Source organism: Aricia agestis, chromosome 16 (genome assembly GCF_905147365.1).
Source record: "Aricia agestis chromosome 16, ilAriAges1.1, whole genome shotgun sequence".
In the NCBI taxonomy this organism is placed as follows: domain Eukaryota; kingdom Metazoa; phylum Arthropoda; class Insecta; order Lepidoptera; family Lycaenidae; genus Aricia; species Aricia agestis.
Genome location: NC_056421.1, coordinates 40107 through 55248, shown reverse-complemented (window position 1 = coordinate 55248; position 15142 = coordinate 40107). Strand labels below are relative to the sequence as shown.

The window sequence follows — 15142 nt, the reverse complement described above, 5'->3', positions numbered from 1 at the left end:
ATCAGTGATCGGTATCAGTGTACCAGAATTGTAGAGTCAAACTAGCAATATGTACTTCAAATAATCTTGCAGTACAATGTCGTCAGATGTAAGAGGTCTAACAGTACCGCGGGACCGGTCCCTCGCCCCGCGCCGCCCCGCCCCCCGCCGCCCCGCCCCCCGCCGCCGCCGCCCGCTGCACCGCGCTATTGTGAAGCGCCCTGTTCCACCCCGCACGAGCCACGGGGTGCATTGTTCACGTTCACAGCGTTCACTCGAAAAAAAGAGCGCAGTAATGGGAGATGCTCTTTATAAGGAACGTCTTGTGGAGCTCAATGAATAAGGTGGAGCTGATAAGTTGATGGTGTCAGTATTTTACATCGATCATCATCATTCAAATCGGATAGCTGTTCTGTTATGTTACCATTTTATAACTTGAGTCTCTTGCTGTTTAGTTTTTGGAAGTCATTGGTTCCTCTTACGCCAGTGCTCTTAGGCCTCGGATAACTAAATACTGAGCAGTGCACTTTAAATATGTTTCTTATGTCAATGACTTTTATAGTAGGCCGATCGGTTTGTTTTGTTGCGAGTTGCGACTCTCGGTCCTTCCGTCGCGCGCGTCCGTTTGAAACTCCGCTCGCACAGCGTGTGCATAGCCTTATGCACCGAACGGTCCGGAGGACGGGATCGAGCAATTATCAAGTCGACATCCCGTGCGGGGTGAGCCGGGGTGAGATGTGCGGCGGGCGGGGCGCGGGCGGGGGGGCGGAGGCTGCGCGGCTGCGGCGGACAGTCGCCCGCGGGCCGCGCGCCAGGCATGTTCCAGTGCGTGCAGCCGCGCACCGACTGGGCCGCCTCGGACCTCGCCAATGCCTTCCCCGGTACGCCCGCCGATAAACCCCTAACAGTGATGTTCGAGACGCATGCTGAAGTTGATAAGGCACGAGAACCTTTCGGTTCCACTTTGCAAATGTTTGTGATTTAGGAGATCATGATGATTGTAGTTTTTAAGTAATCGGCCGATAGTCACCATGTTTGAGCTCTCGGGGGCTTTCCACGTCAGAGTTTGTTAGTTCTCCATAAATTTGAGTACCGCTCGTTATCGGGCAGACGCGACGCACTCACTATTTAGTTTTTGGCACAGCAATATCTGTAAAAATGTCGGAAACCTGTCTAATAATAGTTTCCGGCGTCGGTCGTCGTCCGAGCGAGTCGTGAGCTCGCCGTGTTTGTGTTGACTGTTGATGCGGCGAGGAGCCGGCTTTCGGCAATTTACACTTTTTGGTGGCAGGTAGGGTAGGCGCTGCTATCGTCGCAGGTTCTTACGTTCTTGTTGTCGTATATCGAGGGTCTAGTGGTTTAGACATCAGCTGTCAGAGTTCTGTTCGATTTCCACTTAAAAAAAAACCAACAATTGTGTTTTTAGGTTAAGCTGTTATTTTTCTAAAATATTGTTTTCAGGCTATGTGTAACTTATAACTTATAAGAAATATTTATTATGCATACGCATGCAATGGGCAAGGTATGTATGTAAATTGTAAATATTCGTGTAGTTACTCCTGCGTCCTGATATTTCGCCAGTCGTATCGGCTTATCCTCAATATGTGAGTGTAGGAACGTGGTAGGAACAGAGAGTGTCTTGTATATTATTGCGCACACATTTTGGCACTCCAAAACTAGTCACCGACACCAAAAATAGTGTAGGAGATGTAGAAGCTCAATCGTTACAAAAAATAACGTTAACTCTAAAAGTTGGTTTCAAATAGAAAACACCTAACTTGTACACGTACAAACTCACAATAATAATGAAATGTTAAATCCTACTTCCTACTAGTCCTACTAATATTATAAAGGCGAAAGTTTGTTTGGATGTATGGATGTGTGGATGTATGGATGTGTGGATGTATGGATGTTTGTTACTCTTTCATGCAAAAACTACTGAACGGATTTTAATGAAACTTTACAATAATATAGCTTATACATCAGAATAACACATAGGCTACAATTTTAACCGACTTTCAAAATGGGGGAGGTGTTATGGTTTTCTTATATTCAACGATTACTCCGCCGTTTGTTAACCGATTTTCAAAATTTTTCTTTTGGTATATAGGGTATCATCCCAATTTGGTATTATATTCACAAAAGTGGTGATCTGATGAAGGATCCATAAGTAATCGAGGGAACTCCTCAAAACTTATAGGGAAACATGTGGTGACTTCGGTTTCGTGAGAAGTATTCTAAGCATATGCTACCAACAAGTAAGATTTTGCACCGAGATATACCTGGTATACCGTGGTTCGGAAGGTGCTGAGAGAATCCCCGATTCTTTATAGATACAAGTTTGGGAGTTTCGGCGTTGTTTTAAGAATAGAAAGCATATGCTACTTTAACGTTGTTAGTGGCGGCCGTAAAGGAAGATCTTCCGACCGAGCGAGATAGCATGCTCGGTCAGGCCGGAGCCCACTGACGTCATCTCAGACGTTGTATATATCTTGCCGTTCTCCGAAACTTCGATAGCGCGATGCAGGATTGTTAGGCGAATTGTGGGTACCGCCACACTACTATGCAAATTACATTCATCATCATCATCACTACCATATTATACCATTTCATAGTCTTTTAGATCGAGACTCGAGTTTGTCAAGCGATAATTTAAAAAAATCTATACCTACCTAATATTATAAACCTGAAGAGTATGTTTGCTTGAACGCGTCAATCTCAGGAACTACAGGTCCCATTTAAAAACTTATCTTAGTGTTAGATAGATCATTTATCGAGTAAGACTATAGGCTATATTATATTATCACGCTAAGACTAATACGACCGAAAAAACTCAGGAAAATGTGGGAAAAACGGGGGAAACATTTTTTATGGGAAAATGTACGTTTTCTGTACAATTCCTAATTTATGCGGGCGAAGCCGCGCGGGACATCTAGTTCTGATATAAATCTCATTTTGTCCGTTTTTAGAGCTATTTACAGTTTTTATGAGCATATGTTGAAAGTTGAAACTGACATTCATACTTTGAAAATACATATACATACATAGATACATATATTTTTGGGATTTTTAAAATATATGACTCTTAATAGAATATGTAAGTGTATAATATTTTAATATCGAGGAGATTCTCTACGATTGAACATAAAAGTGGCGAGTGCTATAATATACCGCAAGTAATGGGGATGGATATGAGCCATAGTAAAATTATGAGGTGTACATCGGTGAAGTGTGGTCAATGCTTACCGGCCCGGGTGAAATGTCACCGTGACATTCATGCGCCCCTCGCCCCTCGCCCCGCGCCCCGCACCCCGCACCCCGCGCCCCGCCTGTGCCCACCGTCTGAATTACTTCAGACTGCCCGGTGTATAGGAGTCTTTTTCTAGCGACAGACAGGAAGATATATAAAATTGGTATATATAAGATTAACAAAAAAAAAAAAAAACAAATATCAGCAGCTGTTTTTGAGAAAATAGTTGACATTACAGATATAATATATTTTATGCCTCGATCACACCTACCGAGTAGAGTGGCAAAACAGTGCTCTCGGCCGAGCACTCGGTATGTTTTGTATGGATGTGCTCGACCGAGGACAAGTCGAGAGATTTTAAGTTTGATTGCTTAAATATCATTTTTTAAGATTTTAGATTTTAAGATATATAGAAAACTTACAGATATTGTTACAATGAAATTAAAAAATAATTATTAATACAATAAATTATAAAATCATAAGCATATTTGTTTTATGTCGTAGTTAATAAAAGGACGTGTCTCGTTTTTGCAGACATCCGCGTGCAGCTGTCGGAGCAGACGCGGCTGCTGGAGGCGCGCGCGGAGGCGGCGGCGGGCGCGGCCGGCGAGCTGCACGACTACTGCCGCCGCCGCGCCGAACTCGAGCACGAGTACGCGCGCGCGCTCGACAAGCTCGCCCGTGCCGCCGCCGCCCGCCACCGCGACCCCCGCGCCCCGCCACCGCCCGCCGCGCGCGCCGTCTGGGCTGCCGCGCTCGAGCACACGCGCGCGCTCGCCCGCGACCACGCCGCGCTTGCCGACCTGTACGGCGCCGCGCTCGCCCCGCGCCTGCAGCGCGCCGCCGACGACGTGCTGCGCCTGCACCGCCGCTGCCGTGACGTGCTGCACGAGCGCCACGAGGAGGTCGCCGCCGCGCTGGCGGAGGCGGCGGCCGGCGGCAAGGCGCACGCGGCCGCCGCCGCCGACTGGCGCGCCGCCGCGCTCAAGCTGCGCACGGCGCACGCGGCGCGTGAAGCCCTGGCGGCCGACCCGCCGCGCCACAAGAAGCTCAAGGCGCTGGACAAGGAGCTGGACAAGCGGCGCGCCCGCCACTCGGAGGCGCGCGCGCGGGCGCTGAGGGCGCGCGCCGACTACCAGCTCAGCCTGGAGGCCGCCAACGCCACTCTGCAGCGCTACTACCTCGACGACGTGGCCGACATCATGATGGTCAGTGTCGCATCGCCACCTCGATATAGTCGCTCGGGGCGAAATACAATAAAATAAAACGAAACGTGACTTTTTAATATCCTTTTATCTGTAACAATTTTTGTTCAGAACTCAATATACAGTCATATTTTACAGCATTCCTAGTAGATACAAATAATTGGAATTATCATACGACTGTTTCGTTGCAGTGCACGGAAGTAGGATACGAGGCGGTGGTGGGGCGGTCGGCGCGCGCGGCGGGCGGGGCGGAGGCAGCGGCGGGGGCGGCGGCGGCGGGCGCGGCGCAGGCGCTGCTGAGCGCGGCGGACGCGCTGGACGCGCTCGCCGACCGCCAGCGGTTCGTGGCGGCGCACCCGCACGCCTTCTCGCCGCCGCGCCCGCTGCCGTTCGCGGGCGACCCGCCCCCCGACCACGACCGCGCCATGAGCGAGCTGCTGGCGGGCGCGGCGCCGGACACCGACGACGCCGCCGCCGCCGCGGCCGACGACCTGGCCGCGCGCCTGCGCCAGCTGGAGTCGGCGGCGCGCGCGCTGCGGGCGGAGTGCGCCGAGAACGCCAAGACGCTGGACGCGGCGGAGGCGGAGCTGCTGCGCCTGGTGGAGGGGCCGGCGGCGCAGTGGGAGGTGGCGGGGCTGTTCGGCTCGCGCGCCGCCCCCGCCCCGCCCGCCGCCCCCACCCCCGCGCCCGCCGACGACGACGCGCGCCGCGACCAGGAGGACTACTACCTTCAGGTACCGCGTTGCGTTTCCTTCTTAGAATGCTTCTAATTGGCTCCTTATTATGTATTCCGTTTTTTAATTTCATTGTAACAATAGCTGTAAGTTTTTCATGTATCTTAAGATAAAAATAAAATAAATAGAATTCTAATTAGTAATTAGAATAAATGTCCAATCGACATTTATTAGTAGACCTGGATCCCAGAAGGATAAGACATAACTTACTCTCTGATGGATGAAACCATAGGTTATTAGTAGTGCCTTGTGTCTAAGTACACGAGACACTACTAATAACCTATGGTATACAATAAGGGATCTGGGTCTAACAGGTAGGCACTTGATATATATGACCAAAAAATACTCAATTGTATCCATACTTTAATAATATTCACTACATGTTAGGAAGGGGAGGTACAGTCTGGATATGGACAGACAGACAGACGGACAGGCTGAAATATCTTTGTTATCGGGTCCCGTTTTTACCCTTTGGGTCAGGAAACAGTGGAAAATTGTCCATCTTTGTTATTATACTATGCAGTATGCTGACACGGACAAAGTCGCGGGCAACAGCTAGTAGAAAACAAATTCTTGCAATATCGTTTTGTTTTATAAGGTGTTATATTAATTTATAAAATAAAAATAATGCCTTTCAAAAAAAATAGCAACAAAGTTACTTTTAAAACATCTTACAATAGTTTTGGTCATTGTAAACTGTCTTACACTACATGATACTAGTTCAGAACAATAATCTACAAATTATATATAAATATTAGCCAGTTAATGGAATCAGGCGTTACTTTGCGGAAATCCATAGTTTAAATTTAGTTTGTTATTATTTTTAGCAATATTCCGCGAAAACAACTTCCACCTTTAAGTAAATGAGTGAGTGTACGCATAGGCATGCGTACAGCACCTCACCATGCAGGTTGAATCAACGTTGAACGGACGTTGTTCGTAGAGTCCACATCCTGAGGATGCTCCGGTGTTGGGGCGAAACGCGCGTCGAGGTTTTCAACCTGCATGGTGGTGAGGGGCCTTGCACGGATTTGCCAACATTATTGCTTGTGCAATAATGTTGGCAAATCCGTTGGCAAAAAGCGCGCCCTGATAACATACCAGCAAAGTTTTTAGTGCGTTGTGCGTCCTCTATATCTAGGTCAATCTCAATTCTATTTAAGAAATCCCTAGACTCTTGTATTGTTCCCAAAATTTGGAAACAAGCTTTTATCACCCCCATCCATAAAAAGGGCTCAAAAAATGATTTAACCAACTATCGACCGATCTCAAAATTGTGTATCATCGCCAAAATTTTTGAAAGGATAATCTTTAATCAGGTTTATGATGCCCTCAAAAATTCTTTTAGTCCTTTTCAGCATGGATTCTTAAGAGGTCGGTCGACCGTAACAAATCTTATACTATTTAATGATTTCATCACAGACACCATGGACAATGGTAGTCAAGTTGACTGTGTATAAACAGACTATAGCAAAGCGTTTGACCGCATTGACCATGAACTACTAATTTACAAGCTAAAAAATATAGGTATACATGGAGATCTTCTCAGGTGGTTCTCCTCTTATATCAAGAATCAGGCCACAGTACTCAATAATTACATATCCGGCTGGGTTCCTATACCGAGTGGTGTACCTCAAGGCTCGCTACTTGGGCCTTTACTATTTATAATTTACGTAAATGACATTGATTCCTGCTTAAAGTTCGCAAAACTATTATGTTTTGCAGATGATATGAAAATTTACGCTATTATAACTTCATCTGTAGATGTTCTTAATTTTCAATCAGACCTTTCCAACCTTGAAAATTATTGTAAAATTAATAAATTAGATCTTAATCCCAGCAAATGTGCAATAATAACGTATACTCGGAAGCGTTTTGCCATAAACGCAAATTACTCATTAGGAGGCCAAATCTTATCTAGGTCGAGCTGTGTTCGTGATCTAGGCGTACATCACGATTGCAAGCTAATTTTTGATACTCAGATTGAGGCGATTATTAACAAAGCTTCCAAGGCCTTGGGGTTTGTGATGCGAATGTCAAACTGTTTTAACGAAGCGAAAACTTTAAAAATTTTGTACTGCTCATATGTCAGAAGTCACCTTGAGTATGCCTCGCAGGTGTGGAGCCCTTATTATCATAAATATATAGACCGTATAGAGGCGATTCAAAAACGTTTTATTAAATATATGTGCTATCATCAAAAAATAGCATACCATTCGGACAACTATCTAAGCCTATGCAAGAAATTTCATATCCTACCATTAAAAACTCGACGCATGATAGCTGACTATACTTTACTATTAAAGACGATGTCAAATGAGTTAGACTGTCCTCAACTACTTTCTAAATTCTCGATTAATGTCCCCACTAAATTCACCAGGTTCAACCCACCATTAGCTGTACCAATAGCATCTACTAACTACAGACAAAATTCGTATGTTGTGAGAGTGAGTCGCAACTTCAACAAGCTATGCCGGGATTATGATCTTGACGTATTCACTACAAATGCAACGTCGATTAGAAACAGTTTGAGCCTTAAATTTTTTGATAATTTGATTTCTTAAAATTTGTATCAGTTGAAACCATATTACTTATTTTATTGTAAGTAGCTTGTTGTTCTTTTTGGTTTTTTGGTCATACTATCGTTTAAACCTTTTGCTATAAGTACTTGTTTTGCATGTATCCTATTTAAGAAACATTTCTATATAATGTAATTAAGACCGTTCACAATATCATGTATAATTTTATCTGTTACTTAGAGGTGAAAACTTGTAATTGGCTTTCTGATAATCATACATAAAATTGCCACCGACATTACTTAGCTGTAAGTTTTCCATGTTATATAAATAAATAAATAAATAAATAAATAAATTGTGTGGTGGTGGTGTTTGCAAGTTCTTGCATGCGAGTGTACGCATAGGCAGTGTGGGAGGAGGGAGGTGCTGTACGCATGCCTATGCGTACACTCACTCATTTACTTAAAGGTGGAAGTTGTTTTCGCGGAATATTGCTAAAAATAATAACAAACTAAATTTAAATATTAGTCATTTGAAAATAAGTAAAGTAAGACTCATTTTTAGTCCACTTCGGTTCCTGGTACCTGACCAGGTGTCACACTTAGAGCTACACAAATTCGCAGGTATTCTAAGTACACGAGGCGCTACTAATAAGTTAATAACCTATGGTTTCATCCATCAGAGAGTAAGTTATGTTTTATCCGTCTGGGATCCAGGTCTATAGATAACAGTCAATCAATATTGTCTTATCAAATATAATAATCAAATATTGTCACTATACAAAATTGTCGTTCTGTCGTAGTTTTCAACATCATTTTGTTGAAAAATCAAGGACCAACGTCTCGCTAAATTGACTAAAAGTCAGCGAGAGACGTCGGTCCCTTGATTCCTACTCTAAGCCCAGATGGTGTTACGAATCATTTCCACACTAAACTAAATCTTCCCCTTCCGATTAAGTTCTAAACTTCGTTTATGCGAAAACAAAAAACGAGTCGCTGTGGGAGTAAAGTAAGTTTTTAAACTCGCATTGTACGAGCATGTATGTTAGTTCGGGTGGAAACTTTACAAAGAAGTAAATATTTTCAATTTAGTCGGTAATAATATGCTTAAAAAATAGTTTATTTTTCTTTATTTATTTTACCTTTTTGTGGTGAATTGTTAAAAAGAATAAGAATTTTCGTTGAACCGCTTCTATTCTATTAATATGGCATCGATAGTGTGGACTGCAGACCGGGGAACAATACTCCAATACCGTTCTCACAAGCATAAAATACAATAATTTAAAGGGTGATAATAACTTACAAACAAGCCTAAAATTGCTAAATGAAACTAAACGACTTTACGGTAATAGGGATGATGACAAGGTCAAAGATTAGCGAATTTTGTTAATAAAATAAAGAAATCACGGTAAAAAATAAGTGTTTCCAAAATTTTGTATTTTTTTTGTTATGCGCCTTCAAAGTTGGATATTCAAGTCGTATTTTTTTTCAATTAAATTTCTTAATATTTATATACAATTGGATAACTTATGCAATTAAAAGCAACAACTTTTGTTATGAAACCACTTTCATAAACGCAAATATTTTATATACCTGTCGAACAAAGTTGTCTCCCGATGCGTACAAACTACGAAAGACTGACGTCATACTTTCGTAGCACTTTGTATGGAGCGTTTCGGGCAGGTCTTTTTTATGAGATAAAATTGAATTGTCATATCTTGGTGAACTTTTAAGCTATCAGAGTCATTCTTCCAACGATGTTTCTATTTTTTAAGTGTCTTTCAATTACCGATAAGAAAAAAAATAGTCATTATTATATACTATTGCAGAAGTTCCGTGCGTACGTGTCGAGCGCGGGTCGGCTGGCGCGCGTGGAAGCGCGTGCGGCTGCGGCGCGGGGCGGCGGCGGGGCAGGGGCGGGGCGCGCGCGCTCCCCTCCGCGCCGCGCCGCCCGCGCGCGCTCTCACTTCGCCGCGCCGCTGGGGGCGGAGCTGCCTGCCGTGCTGGTGTCGTGCGTGCGAGTGATCGCGGCGTACGGCGTGCGGCAGCAGGGCGTGTTCCGCGTGTCGGGGTCGGCCAGCGAGACGGCGGCGCTGCGGGCCGCCTACTGCCGCGGCGAGGACCCGCTGGCGGCGGCGCGCGGCCCGCCCGACGTCAACGCCGTGTGCGGCTTGCTCAAGCAGTACGTGCGCGAGCTGCGGCCGCCGCTGCTGCCGCCGCGCCTGCAGGAGCCGCTGTGCCGCTGCGCCGCACTGCCGCAGCCGCAGTTCGCGAGGCGCGTGCGCGAGCTGCTGGGCGGGCTGCCGCCGGGTGCGCTGCTGGCACTGCGCTACCTGTTCGCGTTCTTGGCGCACCTGGCGGAGCACGCGTCGACCACGATGATGGACGCGTGGAACCTGGCCATCTGCCTGGGGCCGACGCTGATGGCGGCGTGGGGCGAGGGCGGCGCGCAGGTGCACGCGCAGAACCTCGTCAACGAGCTGGTGAAGCGCACCATCGAGCACCACCTGGAGATCTTCCCGCAGGACGTCGCGCCGCACGCGCTCTTCGTGCCGCCACCGCCGCCGCCCCACGAGTCAGTACATAAATTTCACTGACCTTAGGATTCCTAAAAGTCGTTTAATCTTACAAAGAAAAACAAAAACTTATCATTTTTAATATACAAACAGTTTAGCACGTGTGTCTGTTCGCATGTTAGACCTGAGTCGTTATTTTATTAAAATTTAATAAGCTTCGCTGGCGCGTTACAGGGAATCTGACGAAGCGGATGGCGCGGACGGCGCGGAGCCGGCAGACGAGGCGGGCGCGGAGAGCGGGGCGGGCGCGGCGGGGGGCGGGGTGGTCGCCGGCAACGGCTGGGACGCCACCGCCGACCTCCAGCGATACGTCGACGACAACGGTACGGAAGATTTTAAACTAAGTTGTAAAATTTTAGCGTAAAATATTAGCATAGGTCGTTTCAGTAAGTACGTTTGTTGTCGGTGTTGCAGACGCAGACCTGGCCGCGCTCACCGACACGGACGACGACCCCGACGACAGGTGCGTCAAGCAGGTCGCGCTACACTGTCATACAGTCACTGGCCGGATACAATTGAGAGTGCATATGACACGCTCGTTGTTGCGTCCAGCTCAGAATATTATGCGGGGTGTAACGAAGCAAACTGATGATACTTTACACTGTAAAGCATCATCAGTGTCCCTTGTGTAGATTACGCTGTGAAAGCAGCAGCGCTAAAGGGTTACCTTTGACTTCTATGTTTCTTTGAGAAATTCCCCGTCGTCATGTATTTGCCCATACAGTAATTAAACAAAAAAACACTCTCAGCACTTTTACAAATTATATTTAAGGGAAAATCACATCCTAAAATATGATCACGCTGTTTTGTTACAGCCTGTGTACGCTTATAAGAATATCTTTCTACTATTTATTTACGACTAAACACTGACCCGGTTTCCTAACGGGATATCTTTGACCGAATAACAAAGCCACTGCTTAATACATAGACAACGCACAAACGCCACACCTAAACCGCATAATAGAATTATCGGATGCGTCGTGTGAATTATTCTCGTACACAAATCACGATAAGTCAAAATACGCAAGTCGACCCTATATTCATGTGAGTAATCTCGTGGTGTGTTGCAGGGCGAGCGGCGAGGACGAGCAGGTAGCGGTAGTAGCGGTAGTAGCGCGAGTAGCCGCCCCCCGCCCGCGCCCCCAGCTGACGCAGTAGCTAGTGTAGTTAGTCGCTTGTGGCTTGTGGCTTGCGCGGCGCGGGTTAGTAGCGTAGTGTAGACGCGCGTGTGGCCGCCATTACACCCGCCTGTGTGCAGGAGCCGAGCGCCGCGCCGCCCGCCGTCGCCGCCGCCGTCGCAGCCCCGGCCGCCGCGACCGACGCCGACCCCGACCACGACGACGACGCCGCCGCAGACACCTGCAGGTACGTTGTAGGGTCGGCTCTCCGCGACGTCACGCGTAGATGCGGCCGGGAGATGCATTCTTAGAGTAGGGGTTTTATGTTGTTTTAATTCTCCGAGTGGCGTGGAGATGGTACTGCGTGTCCGTATCCGTAACAATATTATGATTCATAATAATATGATTCTAATTAAAGTAATTTGTCACATAGAAGTTAGGTAACAATACCGCGTAAGTTAAATTTGAAAAGCTAGAGACGTAAATAAGTATTTTATAAGAAATCATTTGACCTTTCATTTAAAACATTTTCTTTTTCAAATAAAATATTTTATTTTATTTTATTTAATATTAAAATTTCAATTAAAATTATTATTTCTAATTAAATAATATTATGAAGTTTTGTTGCCTCTACTCTGTACTGAAAACTTTCCTAACATAGCTTTCATGTTATTGTTACGTTAAATTGAAAATAAAAAACTAGAACGCTCACTTCGTCCCACCTTCTGGATGGATCCTTTTGAGCGTTGCTTGAGCAAAAACGATGACGTCATGAGTGACGTATTCGCCGCGATCAAAACGACCACGGTCGCCAAGTTGAAGGGCGGATGGGGGCATTTTGAGCGTTTTGATCATTTTTAGGGTTCCGTACCCAAAGGGTAAAAACGGAACCTTATTACTAAGACTTCGATGTCCGTCTGTATGTCATCAGACTGTAACTCAAGAACCGCTATATCTAGACTTCTGAAATTTTCACAGATTGTGTATATCTGTTGCTGCTACAACAACAAATACTGAAAACAAAATAAAGTTACTATTTAAGGGGGGCTCCCATACAACAAACGTGATTTTTTTGGCTTTTTTTGCTCGTAATCAATAATGGCAACAGATAGGCAATTGAAATAGTCTCAAAAATTTAAATTATAATCGTACTGTAATGTTTAATAATAAAATTAAAATAAAATAAATAATGAAGGGCTCCCATACAAAAAACACAATTTTTTCTCTATAACGGTACGGAACCCTTAGTGTGCGCGAGTCCGACTCGCACTTGGCCGATTTTTGCCTACTTTCACTCTACACCGGTACGGAACCCTTCGTGCGTGAGTCCGACTAGCAATTGGCCGATTATTTTATGAGGGCCAACGCTAAAACTCGCGCAGGCGCACGCTCGCGTGTGTATAAAATATAAAAAATAGTATAAGCAGCGCAGGCGAGTGCGACGGAGCGCGGACGTGGGCGCTGCCCATACTATTTTTCATTTAATACACACGCGAGCGTGCGCCCGCGCGAGTTTTAGCGTTGGCCCTTATCATTAAGTGGAACGCGTTCTAGTTTTTTTTAAATTCAATTTTGCGTCGCGTCACTTCGACTGCGCCGGTGTGTGTGTCGAGCCTGACGGTGTGTTGTCCAGGCGGCTGGCGGAGAGCACGCCGGACCTGCTGCTGGACACGCCGGCGCGCGCCGCCGACCACTTCGCGCAGGACCGCGACACCCTGCGCCGCGCCCCTCCCCCCGCCGCCATCGCCGCCCCCGCCGCGCCCGCGCCCGCCCAGCACCACAGGTATGTCCCAGGCGGCTGGCAGAGAGCACGCCGGACCTGCTGCTGGACACGCCGGCGCGCGCCGCCGTCCACTTCACACAGGACCGCGACACCCTGCGCCGCGCCCCTTCTCTCTAAATCTTCACAGTTGTTGTTTTTGTCAAGGGTTATAATCGTATTTAAAGACCACCTGTCATTTTCTATTACATTATATTATTTCCTTATTAGTCAGAAAAAAACAGTGCTATTGTATACACTTTCCAGCTGTCACTGCCTCTTTTTGCCTAGCTGTCTGCTGTACATTAAATTTTGCCGTTAACGAAACTATATCAATACTAAAGTCAATTATTACTCACATCTAGGTATTTACTATAAAATATGTTTTAAGTTTGATGGATGTAGAATAGACGAGCTAAGGTGGTATACAACAATAATTATATTCGTAGTTTTTGTAGGAGCTGCTTACTCGACTACACCCTTTTTGTGATATGATAGATGATTGATAAATTGAAAGTCCTTGATATAAAAATGATAATATATTGATTGAATGCTAATGCTAATAATGAGTGCGCGATTGATGACGGCTTGTAGCGAACTGCCCGAGAGTATGCACTTGCCGGGACTAGGATCAGCAATGTACGTGCTAGCTCGTACAGTTTTGTTTTGATTATAATATTTTGAATGTATTGCTTACAGACAGACGAGCTCGGACGGCGGCGTGGCTCGGACGGAGCCGGGGGCGGGGGCGGGCGGTGCGCTGGGCAGCCCCGTGCCGGCGCGCAACACGCTGCGCGTGGCCGCCAAGTTCGCCGACCTCACGCTCACGGGCGGCTCGCTCAAGCCCGCGCTGGCCGCCAAGCCCGCGCTGCTGCGCCGCCCCACCCCGCACCCCGCGCACGCCGCGCCCGCGCCCGCCTCCGCGCCCGCCTCCGCGCCCGCGCCCGCCGAGCCGCAATAGCACGGGACTGCCCCGCCCCCACCAGTCTCGGGTCGTATTATATAATAGCGGCGTCCGCAACGCAGAGCGTCGGCGCCGCGCCGCGCCTTCTCCGTCGTTAGTAGATTTTGTATGCATGCATATCGTTGTACTATATGCGAATATTTTTGTACCGTCGCCGAGATGCCGCACAATAAACAGTATTATCGACGGCGTTTTTTATTGTACCCTAGACGATAACATATTTTTTAATGATTATATTTATAATAAAGTTAGTAATGATGATCGATTGGTGACTTATTTTTTATTTATTCGTATGAATTCGTCGAGGTGTTGTGAGTGTGACGTCTTGGGAATTCAAAATTGGGTCAACTTTAGAAAAGTTGATCTAACTAATTTTGAATTCCAAATTATTTACTGTTGATTAAACTTAAGTTCATTTAATATAATGTCTGAGGTACTAAAAATCGGTAGAAACTCCATGAACACTAAACACTATAAAAAATTAGGTTATTTCTGTAGTAGACACCTTAACAGTGAATACCAAGAAATTAGTAGCTTCGAAACAAACTCAATGAGTGAGCAGTCTATCAACGGGGGTTTGCGTCTTTTCCTAACACGTAGTTCACAGACTTACCGTAAGAGGGGGTTAATAGTAGGAGACTGAACGGGAACTGACAGACGGGAACGGTTAGTTGCGGTTAGTGACATCTTGCGACTTTACAATAATATTTGTCACTCTTGATTAAAAATTAAAACTAAATGAAAACCATGATGTAAACGGTGGCGACTTCGGTGCTGCAGAGTCACCGTCCATCTTTTGATTAAATTTTTACTTCTGTGAGAACTTCGGTTGATTAAAATATTATTTAATTTATTTATGTTATTCATCAGGTTTTCTCTGCTCTTAAAGGATGGTTTATACCAGAGCAGCATGGATTTCTAAAGGGGCGCACAACAACCTCTAATCTTCTTCTAACTTACGGCCATGTCAGTTCGGGCATGGACTCAGGTGTACAGGTGGATTTGATATTCACCGACTTTAGCAAAGCCTTTGATCGTATTG

General features: G+C 46.1%; 2 protein-coding genes across 2 annotated transcripts; both read left to right on the top strand.

Moving 5' to 3' along the window:
- The first annotated feature begins 789 nt into the window (after window positions 1-789).
- On the top strand, window positions 790-11560 carry LOC121734810 (SLIT-ROBO Rho GTPase-activating protein 1-like). The gene is made up of 7 exons (XM_042125427.1): window positions 790-860; window positions 3764-4437; window positions 4626-5168; window positions 9513-10258; window positions 10434-10582; window positions 10674-10722; window positions 11330-11560. The coding sequence occupies exons 1-7, from the start codon at window positions 797-799 to the stop codon at window positions 11415-11417; spliced, it is 2313 nt and encodes a 770-aa protein (XP_041981361.1). The 5' UTR covers window positions 790-796; the 3' UTR covers window positions 11418-11560.
- On the top strand, window positions 11527-14365 carry LOC121734981 (skin secretory protein xP2-like; the record flags this gene model as incomplete). Its single annotated transcript, XM_042125648.1, has 3 exons — window positions 11527-11624; window positions 13011-13160; window positions 13836-14365. Coding segments are annotated over 3 exons (510 nt in total), but the record flags the coding sequence as incomplete, so codon positions are not given.
- Between the last annotated feature and the right edge of the window lie 777 nt (window positions 14366-15142).